The 15,445-nt window shown below is 56.7% G+C and overlaps 1 protein-coding gene across 1 annotated transcript; it reads left to right on the top strand.

Annotated features, from left to right (window-relative positions):
- Positions 1 to 480: 480 nt before the first annotated feature.
- On the top strand, positions 481 to 14,851 carry FCSK (fucose kinase). The gene is made up of 23 exons (XM_065898588.1): positions 481 to 580; positions 935 to 1,086; positions 2,186 to 2,236; positions 3,220 to 3,345; positions 3,662 to 3,734; positions 4,085 to 4,182; positions 4,576 to 4,656; positions 5,142 to 5,261; positions 5,440 to 5,611; positions 6,027 to 6,139; positions 6,799 to 6,900; positions 7,022 to 7,192; positions 7,678 to 7,742; positions 8,457 to 8,827; positions 9,509 to 9,719; positions 9,894 to 10,060; positions 10,156 to 10,377; positions 10,719 to 10,862; positions 11,026 to 11,145; positions 12,804 to 12,991; positions 13,075 to 13,174; positions 13,677 to 13,900; positions 14,076 to 14,851. The coding sequence occupies exons 1-23, from the start codon at positions 499 to 501 to the stop codon at positions 14,148 to 14,150; spliced, it is 3,228 nt and encodes a 1,075-aa protein (XP_065754660.1). The 5' UTR covers positions 481 to 498; the 3' UTR covers positions 14,151 to 14,851.
- Positions 14,852 to 15,445: the final 594 nt, after the last annotated feature.

Raw genomic sequence — 15,445 nt, 5'->3', positions numbered from 1 at the left:
TGAAGTCTTATGTTCACGCTAAATCTGCACATGAATGTTTATAGCAGCTCTATTCATGATTACCAAAACCTGGAAGCAGCCCAGGTGTCCTTTAGTGGGTGGGTGGAGAAACAGACTGTGCGATGTCTATACGATGGAATACTGCTTGGCAAAAAAAGAGAAAGAACTATGGATATGCATAGCCAACTTGGATGAATCTCAGAGGCGTTATGTTGAGTGAAAGAAGCCAATCTCAAAAGATTACATTCCAACTATAGCTTTGGAGAACAGATGGCTGGTTGTCAGGGGTGAGGGATGGAGGAGGGTGTGACTGTAAAGGGTTAGCATGTGGGAGCTTTTTAAGATGCAGATGGTGGTAGTAACCACAAGAATCTATACATGTATTAAAATTCATAAAACTACTTACAACCAAAGAAATCAATTTTAGGGTATGATAATTTTTAAAAAATTCACATATACCCATATCTCTGCCCTGGAAGCCCCTCAACCTTGGCCAGAATGGAGCAGCCGAAGGGGGTTGATTGGACGGTCATCATCCTGACATGCCAGTACAAGGACAGCGTCGAGGTCTTCCAGAGAGGTAGTTGACTTCCCTCTCCACTCTGCCCCTAATGTGGAACCCTCTCCCCTTTCCTTGTCACATACCCCTACAGCCCCAGGAGCTGGGCAGACCCGGGTTCCAACCCAGATTCTGCTTCTTCCTAGCCGCGTGACCTCCGACATAGGTCACTTCACTGAGACTCGGTTTTCTCATCTGTGCAGTGGGAGTAATTGTACTTACCTCACTGAGTTGGGAAAAGATCTGATGAGCTACTAGATGAAAAGCTGCTAAGTCAAAGAAGATTAAATAATGGCTGTCAGGAGGTTTGCTTGAGGTGCTTGGGACCAGGGTGGAGAGGCTGGGGGACAGGTCCCAGTCATGTTCTGACTGCAGAGCTGGAGATACGGCAGAAGCGAGAGCAGATCCCCGCCAGGACGCTGCTGTTGGCCGTGGAAGACCCTGAGGTTCATGTGGGCAGTGGAGGAGCCACCCTCAACGCCCTCCTGGTGGCTGCTGAGCACCTGAGTGCCCGTGCGGGCTTCACTGTGAGTGCTGCTCAAGTGCCCCCTTGGGTACAGCGGGGATGGGGGCTTCAAACAGAGCCTTTCCAAGGTCCCCAGCTCTTCGGGCTCCATTTTTCTGCCCAGTTCTGGTTTGGCATCAGTTTTTGCATCTGTAGATTGAGCAGACTCGTCCAGGTGAGGGCAGAAGGCAGGGGCAGCCTTTGTAGTGGTTTTAGAAAGTCAGAGCCAGTATCTAGGAGTTAGGCTTTCTGGCTTCCCTTGAGAAATCTCATCTTGCTACCCTGGACTCTCCTTCCCACATAGCAGTGGTTTGCTGGAACTGAGGTGCAGTGGCCCCCGGTGTGTAGAGCTTGGGCCCACGTCCCACACACACCCAGCCACTTCACGAGATCACCTTGCCTGCATGGCACCCTGGCACAGGCAGTGAGGGTGGTCACAGGCATGGACACGCTCTGGCAGTGGGGGTGGCACCCGCAGGGGAGGGAACCACTGTGTGGTTGCCATGAAGCTGACTTACTGCGAGTCACCCGCCAGCCAGCCCCACGTTGTCGCCTGCAGCCTTCCCTAAAAACAGGGGACAGGGGAGTGGCCCAACTGGAAGGCTGCTGTGCTTCCTTATCCAGGAGTGGCCAGGGCTGCCTCGTGCCTGCCTGTGGCCATTGGTCTTGACCTTGCTGGTTGTTCCTTTGGTTCTTTTTTTTTTTTAATTAATTAATTTTATTTATTTATTTTTGGCTGCGTTGGGTCTTCGTTGCCGCGCACGGGCTTTCTCTAGTTGCGGTGAGCGGGGGCTACTCTTCGTTGCAGTGTGCGTGCTTCTCATTGCAGTGGCTTCTCTTGTTGCAGAGCACGGGCTCTAGGCGCGTGGGCTTCAATAGTTGTGACGCACGGGCTCAGTAGTTGTGGTGCACGGGCTTAGTTGCTCCGTGGCATGTGGGATCTTCCCAGACCAGCGATCGAACCCGTGTCCCCCTTCATTGGCAGGCAGATTCTTAACCACTGCACCACCAGGGAAGTCCCCCCTTTGGTTCTTGTGTGGACTTGTGCTGGGGTCTCTCCCTGCACAAGAGGGTGCCATCCGCCCAGACCTCTGTGAACAGTGCTCTTCCACTTTTGATAGGTGGTCACATCAGATGTTCTGCACTCGGCCTGGATCCTCATCCTGCACATGGTCAGTAGAATGCTGGGCAGGGGCCATGCAGAAGGATGGTCAATCCTCGGGGTTGGATGGGACTTTAGGGGTCTTCTGCCTTTGTGTGCCAGTGTGCATTGTGCAAATCCTGAAGAATCAGAAATACAATTAATCCAGGTGTCCAAAATAGGGAACTGGTTAAATATAAACGGCATATCCTCCTAGTGGAGTATTAGACAATGATTGAAAGGTCCATTTAACTCTCTGCACCGACCTGTGCATTGACCAGCTCTGTGACCTGGGACAAGTCACTTGACTGTTTCTAGGCCTCAGTTTCCTCATCAGTAAAATGAGGATGGCAGCAGTTCCTACTTCATGTGGATGTGCTGAGATGACCCATCAAATGCTGAAATTGGGGCCTGGCCTGGCTCACTGTGAGCATCGGTGAATATATTTTCATCGTTCAGTGAAAAAGGCCAGCCGCACAAGTTTGTATAGAATGATCTCAGCCTTTTTAATTGAAAGTTTGATTGAGATCATTGTAGATCCACATTTAAGAAATAATCCAGAGGGAAGCCTCTGTAAACTTTGCCCAGATCTCGCCAATGGTCATATTTTCCAAAACTATAGTATAATTACAGGCAGGATATTGACATTGATATGGTTCCCAATCTTTCTCCAGTTTGACTTGTACTCGTGTGTGTGTGTGTGTGTGTGTGTGTGTGTGTGTGTGTGTGTGTGAAGTTCTGTTGTCTCCGTCTTTTTCATTTTTGTAAAAAAAGAAAAAAATAGTATGCATATGAGGTATATGAAAGGGCATAACCTCAAAATAAGGGCAACGGTTATTATCCCTGAGGGATTGTTTTTCTTTCTGTGTATCTGCATTTGTTAATTTTTTACCATAATCATGTAATTTAAACAAATCACATGAGAACACACTCTGTAAAAGTCCTCTAGCTTGATGGCTTTCTGCCCAGGCTCTCTGCCTCAAGCTCTTCTGCCTGTCCCTGCTCCCACCCCAGGGCCGAGACTTCCCCTTCGATGACTGTGGCCGGGCCTTCACCTGCCTCCCTGTGGAGAACCCCCAGGCCCCTGTGGAGGCCGTGGTCTGCAACTTGGACTGCTTGCTGGACATCATGAGCCATCGGGTGAGACAGGCAGCTGCCATGGGGCCTTCCTGCTGAGCCACCAGCCATAGTCTGTGCTGGCTCAGACAGGGGATGCCAGGAACAATGGCTTCGGTTGCCTGGAGTTAGTTAGAGCTTCAGGATGTTAGCGTTGGCCACACTGCGGGGAGGTATGGCCTCAGGAAGTAGGCGGGAGGGCTGGCATAAGCACCATGGATATAGGAAGGCCCCTGTTACCTCAGCAGCCTGAGTCTCCCTGGAACAGGCCGAGGCTGTGCTGTGTGGGAGCAGAGGAAGGGCTGGGCCCAGCCACCAGCTTCATTCTCTCTCCCCACAGCTGGGCCCAGGCTCCCCGCCAGGCGTGTGGGTTTGCAGCACCGACATGCTGCTGTCTGTTCCTCCAAACCCAGGTGAGCCTGAGAAGGCTTCGGACTGCCTTCCCTAGCCACAGCCAACGTGGCTCTGCCTCTCCTCACCCACCCCGTCTCTGGGCCTGGCCTGGAGGCAGGGCTTCCCCTGCTGGGCCAGTCTGCCTGTCCGTAGAGTGGAGATACCCAGCCCTGCCCCCTTTGCCCCAAAGGGCTCTGTGGACAAACTTTGGGGGTGAGGTGTTGTCATTCTCCCAGAGGAATGTCCGTTTGGCTTTGGAAACCATATTTTCTTTAGAGGTGCCTGGATGCCCCTGCCCTCCTCCTGGAAGGGATTCCCCCGTTCCTTGGGTTGGGGTCCCTGGAGAGCCTCCTGACTCCCCCACCTGCAGGGATCAGCTGGGACGGCTTCCGGGGAGCCAGAGTGATCGCCCTTCCGGGGAGCACGGCCTATGCCCGGAACCATGGTGTTTACCTCATGGACTCCCAGGTAGTGCCCCTGGGGCAGCAGCGTGGGCAGCTGAGCCATCTTGGGATGGCCTCCTGGTCCTGTGCTCTGGGCAGCCTCGTCCTGGACTTTCTGGCATGGTCTGGATCTGGAGGAGTTTCGCCCCATGGCAGCAGCTCACTTAGTCTTTCACCAAACATGAATTGCCCCTGATCCTGTGCCAGGCTCTGTGCCCAGGCTTGGGGCTGTGGAGACATTTGAAGCCTGCCCTCTGCTGTCAGGGTGGGGGAGGTCTCAGGCCTTTGTATCCCCAGGAGTATGCTGGGGCCTGTCAGACTTGCATCCTGGGTTTACATCTGGAGAACATCCTTGCGTGCCCTCTTTCGTAATCCTCTGTTGCTCCCTTCCCTAACTCTGTTTTCTGCTCCCACGTAGGGCTTCGTTTTGGACATTTATTACCAAGGCACCGAGGCAGAGATACAACGATGTGCCAGGCCTGATGGGCGGGTGCCACTGGTATGGCTGCCAGGGCAGAGCCCCACTCCTTCTGGGGAAGGCTAGAACCAGAATCTGAGGAAGATCTGGAACTGGTATTCAGGGGAGCAGGTGAAGCCAAAATCTGAGGAGGGGGCAGCCTTGGAATTCAGGGTCTTGTCCCAAATGAGAAAGGCTGGAACCAGACTCAGGGGATCCTTCTAGAATGAAGGACAAAGGTACGAGTGGTGGATAAGAGCCTGGGACTAGACTATAGGGAAGATGGAGAACTGGGTTTGGGAGGAGACCTAAAAATTGAGGGGGTCCTAGAAGTTGCCTGCTGAGGGGCCCTTGGTGGAGCTGCCTCCAGTAAGCCTGGAGTCGCGGTGCTGGAGTGGCCCAGAAGATGAATGATCCTGTCCGGTGTGGCAGTCAGCCTTGCTTGGCCCATCTGCACATGGCCCTCCCCAACTCAGGCACAAGGCTGGCCCCAGGGCCTCCCGCCTGACCCCTGTGGGCCCCTCCAGGTTTCTGGGCTTGTCTTCTTCTCTGTGGAAACTGCTGAGCACCTCCTGGCCACCCATGTGAGCCCGCCTCTGGACGCCTGCACCTACATGGGCTTGGACTCCGGAGCCCGGCCTGTCCAGGTGACTGGGATTGGGGACTGGCAGGTCCTGGCCTGGGCATGAGGCACTGACACTGGCAGCCTGGCTGTGTGACCCCAGGCCAGTCCTTTCCCCTCTCTATGTCAGCGTCTCTAGAGATGGAACCACCCAGCTCAGCCTAGGAACCCACTAATAGCAGTGCTTCCCACCCTTGTCCCAGCTGTCTCTATTTTTTGACATCCTGCTCTGCATGGCCCGGAACGTGAGAAGGGAGGACTTCCTGGTGGGGCAGCCCCCAGAGATGGGGCAAGGTGATGCAGACATCGCAGGTTATCGGCATGGAGCCCGGGCTGAGCTGTGGAGGGAGCTTCGGGATCAGCCCCTCACAGTGGGTGGGTACTGCCTCTTGGCTCTCCGGGGTGGGGAGGCCATGGGAGTGAAGGCCCCCAGAATGAGGCTCCCACCCCACCTGCCTGGCCCCCAGGCTGCTGGACCAGGCAGGGCTAGTGAGTGCATGGACTGGACAATTACCCTCTCCCAGTTCCGAGTCCCCTGCTAAGGTAACTCTCCTCTTCTTCCTTTGTCTCATTCCTGGGCTCCAGTCCTGGTCTTTCTACTTTCTAGCTGTGTGACTTTGGGCAGGTTGCTGAGCCTCTCTGGATCTCAGCTTCCCCATTGGCACAGTGGGCTCATTTCCATGCTTGCCCTCCCAGGCCCTGATGAAGATGTGTCTTCTGGTGGGAGGCCCAGCCTGGTGTCAGAGCTGCAACATGCAGGGTGTTGGAGTCAGTACTTGTATCTTTACAGCATATGTCCCTGACGGCAGCTACAACTACATGACCAACTCAGCCAGTGAGTTCCTGCACAGTCTCACATTCCCGGGGGCTCCTGGGGCCCAGGTCGTGCACTCCCAGGTGGAGGTAAGACCTGCCTGGAGGTAAGGCCAGCAGAGGGGCCTACGGGGTACCTGAAGACAGGTAGGAATGGGGGGGGATGCAGGGAGGGGAGGGAATAGCTCACTCTTGGGACAGATTATCTATGCATGTAGGTGTTATTATCCCCATTTTGCACATGAGTCACTGGAGGCTCAGAGAGGTTAAGTTACTTGCCTAAGACCACAGAGCCAGTAAGTGGCCAAGTCAGGATTCTACATCCAAGTCTGAGTGAGCAGCTAGAGAAGATTCCCCCACACACACCCTTTCTGAAGGGTCTGCTTGGGGATTCAGGCAAATTCATGGTGATGGGGCAGGTAGAGTTCAGAGGTGGCCCTCAGGGTGGCAGGGGTAGGGGTAGCTGGACAGGTGGGAGAGGTTTTCTGGGGGAGCTCTCATTTGGTGGGACCTCCACTACTGGGTGCAGATTTGCTTTGGAGGAGAAGGCAGGGAGAGCGTGCCCCTGGGGGAGCAGCAGAAATCAAGATGGGATGGGAGTCAGCCTGAGGCTGTGGCCAGGGAGATATCGAGAGGGATCTGGCTGGCCGACAGGCGCAGGGAGCAGCAGGAATTCTGGCCCTGGCTGTGGAGGAGAATTGGGGCAGCCCCCGCCCCAGGCCCTCACAGCTTTCTCCCTGGCTTCACAGGAGCGGCAGCTACTGGGGGCCGGGAGCTCTGTGGTCAGCTGCCTGCTGGAGGGCCCCGTCCAGCTGGGTCCTGGGAGTGTCCTGCAGCACTGCCACCTGCGGGTGAGGCCTGAGAGGGCAGGCAGAGGGAGGGCAAGGGTACGGAAGCCAGGGTCCTGTATGTTTTGTGGGCATGCTTGGGGTTCCCCTGCCCACGCAGGACGCCTGCCCGCTCCCCTGCCAGGGCCCCATTCACATCGGCACCGGCTGCTTCGTGAGTGGCCTGGACGTGGCCCAGTCCGAGGCACTGCACGGCTTGGAGCTGCACGACCTCGTCCTGCAGGGACACCATGTGCAGCTACACGGCGCCCGCAGCCGGGCCTTCACCCTCGTTGGCCGTCTCGACAGCTGGGAAGTAGGTGCTCACCTGCCTCCCCTCGCCCCCATTCTTTAGGCTTTGGGGAGCACCGGGGGTCCTAGCGCAGCTTCATTGCAGGGCTCTCTGAGCGCTCACCTGAGGGATAGGCAGTGAGGAGAGTGTAGCCAGTAGAGTCTCAACAGGCCTTTACCTCCCTCCTCAGCTGCTCTGACGCAGGCTGGGTGGGGATTCTTATCCCCATTTTTCAGGCCGGAGACTGAGGTTCAGAGAGGGAGGTGACCCGCCTTGGGCTGCAGAGCCAGTTATGGAGGGTCAGGCGCCAGGATTCTGCTCCAAGTTCCAGGCACCCGGGCTGGAATGTGGAAGCTCCAGGACTTGATGCTGTCTCAGAACTTGCTTGCCTAAGTGCCCCTGTCTCTTTTCCTGTCCCCTCTTGAGCAGATCCTGGTCCTCTGGTCTTATTGCCCTTAACCCCTTCCTGTGGCCCCTGCAGCCCTGACTGCTTCCTTCTCTTTCCCCAGAGACAGGGGACAGGAACGTATCTCAACATGTCTTGGAGTCAGTTCTTCCAGAAGACAGGCATTCGGTAGGGTTGGTGGCCCCACGGGCCTCTGTGGGCCTCGGCAGCCAGGGTGGTAGCTGCTTGGAGGCTCATTCTGCTCATCCTGCCCCACCTCCCACCATCCCTGCAGTCTGGGGTAGTTTTTTTTTTTTTTTTAATTTATTTCATTTATTTTTGGCTGCGTTGGGTCTTCATTGCTGTGGGCGGGCTTTCTCTAGTTGCGGCGAGCAGGGGCTACTCTTCGTTATGGTGCACGGGCTTCTCACTGCAGTGGCTTCTCTTGTTGCAGAGCATGGGCTACAGGCACCCGGGCTTCAGTGGTTGTGGCACGCAGGCTCAGTAGTTGTGGCTCGTGGGCTTAGTTGCTCCACGGCATGTGGGATCTTCCTGGACCAGGGCTCGAACCAGTGTCCCCTGTGCTGGCAGGCGGATTCCTAACCACTGTGCCGCCAAAGAAGTCCCCTGGGGTAGTTTCGAGCAGCCTGATTTCCCCTAGCATCTTCTCCCTGGGCAACTCCAAATTCCTGGCCGTGCTCAGGCTTTGGGATTTTGTTCAATGGCCTGGGGAAGGAGGCAGGGCAGCTGGGCCTCCCTCCCTGAATTGCCTGCTTGTGCGGCCTCTGGAGTTCGTCCTGTCCCCATGAATGAGCCAACCCCCAGCTGACAGGTGGTCAGGTCTTGGTGACCAGGCAGGAGCACTTGCTTCCCTCCTGCTCATGTGTCTTCTCCCCACATCAGGGACTGGGACCTGTGGGACCCAGACATGCCCCCCATTGAGCGCTGCCTTCTCAGTGCCCGTCTCTTTCCCGTGCTCCACCCCTCGAGGGCCCTGGGGCCCCAGGACATGCTGTGGATGCTGGACCCCCAGGAGGCTGGGAGCAAGGCCCTGCGGGCTTGGCGAGCCTCCTGGCGTCTGTCATGGGAGCAGCTGCAGCCGTGCCTGGATCGGGCTGCCACACTGGCCTCCCGCCGGCACCTGTTCTTCCGCCAGGCCCTGCATAAGGCGCAGCACGTGCTGGAGGCCCGACAGGACCTCAGCCTGCGCCCGCTGATCCAGGCTGCTGTGCGCGAGGGCTGTCCTGGGCCCCTGATGGCCACCCTGGACCAGGGTGAGTGTGCTGGGCACCCATGCTGGGAAGCCAGACCCAGCATCACCTGCCCTGCCTGCCCTCTAGGTCATCGACCTGAGGGTACTAGGGAGTCATGAGACTTTAAAGCAGGGGAAAGACACAAATGGACTTAACTTTTAGGTTTCTGGGAAGCTCCATCCCTGTTAGTGGGGAGTTTGATGAGAGACGGAGGCCTGGGGCTGAGCCTCTGGGTCCTGTGAGCATCGGCAAAGCCTGCACGTTCTGTGCGGGGGGGGGGGGGGGGGGGGCGGATGTGGGTGAAGAGCTCCAGCACAGCCCCAGGGGGATGTGGCCCGCCATGCATGGGACCCAGGCATTCTGGCTGGGGACTCAGCCTTAGCCTCACAGGGACTGCCTCATTCCCCATTTCAGTTATTCACTCTCGGCCACACAGCTGGTTGGTGGGGGGCTGAGACTGAACCCAGGTGGTTTGCCCCCCAAGCCTGAGCTCTTACTCATTAAGGGCATCCTGGGTGGGGGGCGCAGAGGCATGTCTGGGCTGGGGCTGGTGGGATGAGAACTTTGCCAGGCAGAAGAGTGGGGAGCATTCCCGGGCAAGGATACATCTTGGGCAAAAGTGAAGAGGTCTGGGGTGCTTGAGGGCAGGGGGCATTGAGGGCGGGCCTCCTCCCCAGCTACTACTGACTCCTGGTCCCTCAGTGGCAGCTGGTGTGGGAGACCCTGGCGTGGCAGCCCGGGCACTGGCCTGTGTGGCGGATGTCCTGGGCTGCATGGCAGAGGGCCAAGGAGGCTTACGGAGTGGGCCAGCTGCCAACCCTGAGTGGGTGCGGCACTTCTCGTACCTGGAGTGTGGAGACCTGGCGCGGGGCGTGGCGGCACTTGCCGAGGAGCGGGACAAGTGGCTGAGCAGGTGGGTGCTAACGATGTCAAAACCCTTGGAGTAGCCCCTTGCCGTCCTTGGAGGTGGAAACCCAGAGAGAGGTGGAGTGTCCTCAGGTCACCTAGGGCAGTCGGTCCCCAAACCCAAGCAGCCCGCCCCCAGCTTGGGGCTCCATGTCACCATCTCTCTGTTCCCTCCTGGCAGACCAGCCTTACTAGTACGAGCTGCCCGCCACTACGAGGGGGCTGGGCAGATCCTGATCCGCCAGGCTGTGATGTCAGCCCAGCACTTTGTCTCCTCGGTGCCGGTAGAGCTGCCAGCACCTGGGCAGTGGGTGGTGGCTGAGTGCCCGGCTCGAGTGGACTTCTCTGGTGAGCCCCTTGGAGGGGGGTAGGGGTGAGGGTAGCCACCCCAGAACTGAGCTGGCAGCCCCTCTGACCAGCTTGGTCTTGTTCAATTGCCACAGGGGGCTGGAGTGACACGCCACCCCTTGCCTATGAGCTTGGTGGGGCAGTGCTGGGCCTGGCTGTGCGAGTGAATGGCCGCCGGCCCATTGGGGCCAGGGCTCGCTGCATCCCAGAGCCCGAGCTGTGGCTGGCATTGGGACCTCGGCAGGACAAGATGGCCACGAAGATAGTATGCGGGAGCCTGGATGACCTGCAGGATTACTGCCAGCCCCATGCCCCAGGTCAGGGCACCTGTGGATTGCGCAGCTGGGGATGGCACACCTAGCCAGCTGGGGGATGGGGGCAGAACCCGAGAGACCCTGCAGGCCACGGGTGCCTGGCCTGAGGGCGAGCCAGTCTGGTGGAGGAGCCCTGACGTTACACTGCCCAGGCACAGGAGGTAGAGCTGGCACATTTGCTGGTGTTATGGAGCCCAGAGGACCTTTCGTGGCTTGGGGATGGGGTCTGCACCGCTGCTGGGCTTTTATACCCTAGATGAGCCCCGGGCCAGGCTGAGATGGGTGGGGTGTCTGTTTCCACCCCTGGAGACCAAACTCCTTGCCGGATGCTGCTCACTCCACAGGGGCGCTGTTGAAGGCGGCCTTCATCTGTGCGGGGATCGTGAGTGTCCACTCCAAGCTCTCGCTGAGTGAGCAGCTGCTGTGTACCTTTGGGGGCGGCTTTGAGCTGCATACCTGGTCTGAGCTGCCCCATGGCTCTGGCCTTGGTGAGCAGGCCCTGTCTCCCTGCTGCTCACCGACTCCCTTCCCCCTTTCAGCTTTGCCTCCAATCCTCTCCCCAGCCTCTGCCCAGTGGAGAGGGAGGGGGTGGGGCAGGATTGGGCTGGGCAGAGCTGTTTCATGGCTGGTACTCTCCTCCGCGCCCTGCAGGCACCAGCAGCATCCTGGCGGGGGCTGCCCTGGCCGCCTTGCAGCGGGCCGCAGGCCGGGCGGTGGGCACGGAGGCCCTGATCCACGCAGTGCTGCATCTGGAGCAGGTGCTTACCACAGGTATGGCCTGCCCCAGGGCAGAGGGAGGTCACTGGAACTTTTTCAGGGGCCTCCAGGGGCTTCCCTGGACCTGCAGACAGAACTGTGCTGCTCCTTACAATGGTTAGAACTTCCCTCTTATCACTCTGACACTCTCCCTCTGGTGGTTTTCAAAATGAAATATTTCTACCTCAAAGAACTTGATGTAGGAGCACCTACTAAGTGTTAAGGGTCCGTGCTGCACCTTCCATGTGTGTTAGGTATTCCTCATGTCTCTGTTCCTACCCAGGGCTGTCCCTCAGGGCAGTGCTGGGTTTGGATTAGGGGAAAGGACCTTCAGCCTGTTCTTCAGCACCGCGCCTCTCTCTTGGGCTAGGGCCACTTGTCCCTCGCTTCCCCCACCACATGATGGGGTACCCGGTGCATGTCTGTGATCATACAGAATGTCACCACTAGCACCGTGGCTGTGATCATACAGAATGTCACCACTAGCACCGTGGCTGTGATCATACAGAATGTCACTAGCTTCTCCTACTCATCACTGTGGCCCCTTAGCATCCATGCACAATGGAGAGCAGCCAGAGGTTGGTCTGGCTCTGGGGTGCTCTGGTCACCTCAGGATGCCAGGCCTCATCTTCAGCATGACTCTGGGAGGGAAACTGCCACAAAGATGTATAGATGCCTGATTATGGTATCTTCTCTGGCCACTTTGTAGCCTAGCTCCCTCCTTTCATTGTAATGACTCACATCCCATAATAGGTAGTCATTAGCAAAAAGGGCAGATGGGGAAGCTTTTTTAGTTTTCTTTTGAGAAAACTAAAACATATCTCTCATTTGGTCAAATGACAACTATTTATCGAATACCCTCTCTGTATTGGGTCCTGGGGATAAAACAAGCAAAAACAGCATCCCTGCCATCAAAAGTCTTACGGTCTATTGGAGACAAACACTGATCAATAACCACTCCAATAAATGTATAATTACAAGCTACGCTACGTGCTCCGAAGGAGAGGGGTGCAATTAAGGAGTTCTTGACATTCCAGGCCTGACACTAACCACATTTTGGCTGTAAAGTTCCAGATGCCTCCTGCCATTTGCATTTTATACTCGAAATCCTTGCAGGCCCTTCTCCAAATATCAAAGGCCTATCCCAGAATCATCTCAAGTTTTGACATTTTTATATAGCTGCAAGAAGAAAAGAGATCCATACCTTTCATTAGTAAAGCAAAATGTGAACAAGCTATTTTAAGTTTGATAAGAAATGCTGAGAAGCTTATTTCCACCATCAACACCCTTTATCAGGCAAGCCAGGGTGCAGGGACTGTTAGGCTGTAGGGAAAGTCCTATGTCATCCCTCCTCAGAGGGAAAGGTTAGTGTAAGGTCTTAATCCTTTGATGTGGTTTACCCCAATTCCAAGTACACATTAGGTCTGCAACAAAACTCAGGCCTTGTGCATTCTAAGCTTGGCTCCAGAATGAAGCCCCTTCCATTGCTGGGCTCAACTTGCTCCCAGGGCGGGGGCAGAAGCTGCACAGCTCACCTGGCCCAGTTGAAGTTGTGGGGGGAAGCTGTCTTCCCACACTGGTCCCTGCCAGGGATGCAAGGCCAGGAGCCTGTACTGGGAGAGGGAAGCTGGGCCAGATAGGCTCCAACAGTGACGGGGCCCGGGCTCTCGCAGGAGGTGGCTGGCAGGACCAAGTGGGTGGCCTAATGCCTGGCATCAAGGTGGGGCGCTCCCGGGCTCAGCTGCCGCTGAAGGTGGAAGTGGAAGAGATCACTGTGCCTGTGGGCTTTGTCCAGAAGCTCAATGACCACCTGCTCCTGGTGTACACTGGCAAGACCCGTCTGGCCCGGAATCTGCTGCAGGTGAGCCCTGGCCCCAGAAGGGAGGGACGCGAGACGGCTCAGCTAGGCTGAGCCTCACTGCACCCCTCCTGCCCCATCTGTAGGACGTGCTGAGGAGCTGGTATGCCCGGCTGCCTGCCGTTGTGCAGAATGCCCGCAACCTGGTGCGGCACACTGAGGAGTGTGCTGAAGCCTTCCGCCAAGGTAAGGCGCTTCTTCCCCGGAGCTCAGGCACCAGGAGTGAGTGCCTGTTGCCTGTGGGTCTGAGGCCCGGGGCCTTTGCAGACTTGGCACCGGCCCTAGGTATGAAGCCTCTGTCCTCTGCAGGGTCCCACACTTAGGTGGGAGTCACATCTCAGGTCAATACTTGCATCCTGGGGAAGGCCTCCAGCCCCACCTACCAGGAAGCAGATGGGGGAAGAGGCCTGGCTCCATAGCCGAGTTCCAGGGAGTCAGAGCTGATTCGGGTTACACAGTTCAGTGAACACTGTGCCGGGTACCACGCCAACTGCTCTGTGCTCGTTAGTCCTCAAACAACCCCGTGAGGTGGGCTTTATCACTCCTGTTTCCAGTGAGTACTGAACCCAGGTTCTTAACTATGACACTGGTTAAGAAGTGCCTCTTGGCACCCCATCCAGTCTACAGATGGGCACTGAGTGAATATCCTGGCTCAGGCACACAACTCCCCTCTCTGCCCCCACCCCAGGGAGCCTGCCTCTGCTGGGCCAGTGCCTGACGTCATACTGGGAGCAGAAGAAGCTCATGGCTCCAGGCTGTGAGCCCTTGGCTGTGCGGCGTATGATGGATGTCCTGGCCCCCCACGTGCATGGCCAGAGCCTGGCAGGGGCAGGTGGCGGGGGCTTTCTCTACCTATTGACCAAGGAGCCGCGGCAAAAGGAGGCTCTGGAGGCTGTGCTGGCCAAGACTGAGGTATGGTGTGGTCGGGGTATGGTATCTGGCGCGGGACAGGAGCCCTCCCTGTGGCCCACCAGCTAACCAGCGGCTACAGGTGTAAGTCCCCTTGGCCCTGCAGCCACAGTCCAGCCTCCCGAAAGCCTAAAACCCACCCAGAACCCTCTAAGCACCTCCTGTCCTTTGCTCCTAGGGCCTCGGAAACTACAGCATCCACCTGGTAGAAGTGGACACTCAGGGCCTGAGCCTGCAGCTGCTGGGGGACTGAGACCTCAGCCTGATGCCCCTTCTCATGAGGCTTGTCCCTCTGCAAGAGGAGAAAGCCTGGAGCTATAGCAGGCCCTCCCTTCCTTCCCCCATGGGAGCGCTCAATCTTCTACTCTCCACCCACTTCTTTGTGAATCTGCTTCCAAAGGAAGCCAACCTGAGCTCAGGCCCAGCCCTTTCTAAAAGTTGGTGAAGCACAGATGGTGCTTGGGAACAGGACTGTGACCTCCTGGTTGACAGTGGCCTAGGCTTGGTGTCTGCTCCATCTGGACACAGGAAGGTCCTAAGTTCAGCGTCCACTGTGACCTTTACAAATCTGATGGCCCAGCTTGGGCCTTGGCCTTCTCACTCTCCATGAGGGCCTGGAAGAAGGGGATGACAACCAGCCTTGGCAGATGGCTGGGTTCCCTTGGTAAGGCCGACCCTGAAGAGGCCCTTTGAGGCATTTCCTGTGGCCTTCCTTAGAGGTCAGGCTTTTGCCTGAGTAGAGACTTCCTGTTCCACACTCACTCCCAAGCTGACTTAATGGGGGAGTGGGAACAGGGATGAGGGTCCACACTCGTGTCTGTGGCAGAGAGCCAGTGCAGTCCTGCAGCAAGTCACTGCTAATCGTGGCCTTAACCAGCAACTCTGCCATGTGCCTGTGGGCCGTGAGTTCTCAGGACTGCAATCTTCTTGGAATAAATTCACTCTGCTCTTCAAGGTTGTCCTCATAAAGATCTTTTTTGTTCCTGCTGGGAGCAATTCCCACTTCCCCTGGCACTGTGGGAAACTGCCCCTGGGATGATCCAACTTCTGATGCTGAGGGCCCAAGAGATGGGATGAGGGTCCGGGATTGGATGAGGTACCTGTTATCATGTGGGTCCTGGTGGTGGCCATGTGCCTCTCTGGGTGTGGGAGGAGGCTGAGGATTTAGGCTTTTGCCTTCACATTTCAGTGCAACTGATGGACCTGTCTTGCTCTGTAGCATCCAGCCCTTCCTGGAAACAGCACACTGGCATCTCTTCAAGGAGTATCTTTATTTAGGGTGATCATAAACATCACAGCCTCTCCTCGGAATAAACCTAATTCCTTAGGTCCCTAGATAAACCTAAGTCCTTTAAGACTGGCAGGGAGGCAGCCCATTTGCTGCAGTGTCCAAGGACGAGAGAATGACTACCCGTGCAGGAGACTGGCCTGCCCTGTCTTCCCCACCTAATTAGGAGCCAAGGGGGACCACGTTTGTTGCAGTGTCCAAGGACGAGAGAATGACTACCCGTGCAGGAGACTGGCCTGCCCTGTCTTCCCCACCTAATT

The sequence above is a fragment of the Phocoena phocoena genome, chromosome 20 (genome assembly GCF_963924675.1).
Source record: "Phocoena phocoena chromosome 20, mPhoPho1.1, whole genome shotgun sequence".
Classification (NCBI taxonomy): domain Eukaryota; kingdom Metazoa; phylum Chordata; class Mammalia; order Artiodactyla; family Phocoenidae; genus Phocoena; species Phocoena phocoena.
Note: the sequence above shows the minus strand (reverse complement) of the source record. Positions and strands in the feature narration are given on the sequence as shown.

Excerpts from the sequence above, each read along its gene's own strand:
- FCSK (XM_065898588.1), top strand. The coding sequence starts at position 499 with ATGGAGCAGCCGAAGGGGGTTGATTGGACGGTCATCATCCTGACATGC. Across the intron at positions 581-934 it reads CGTCGAGGTCTTCCAGAGAG|AGCTGGAGATACGGCAGAAG; the intron begins GTAGTTGACTTC and ends TTCTGACTGCAG. Across the intron at positions 7,743-8,456 it reads TTCCAGAAGACAGGCATTCG|GGACTGGGACCTGTGGGACC; the intron begins GTAGGGTTGGTG and ends TCCCCACATCAG.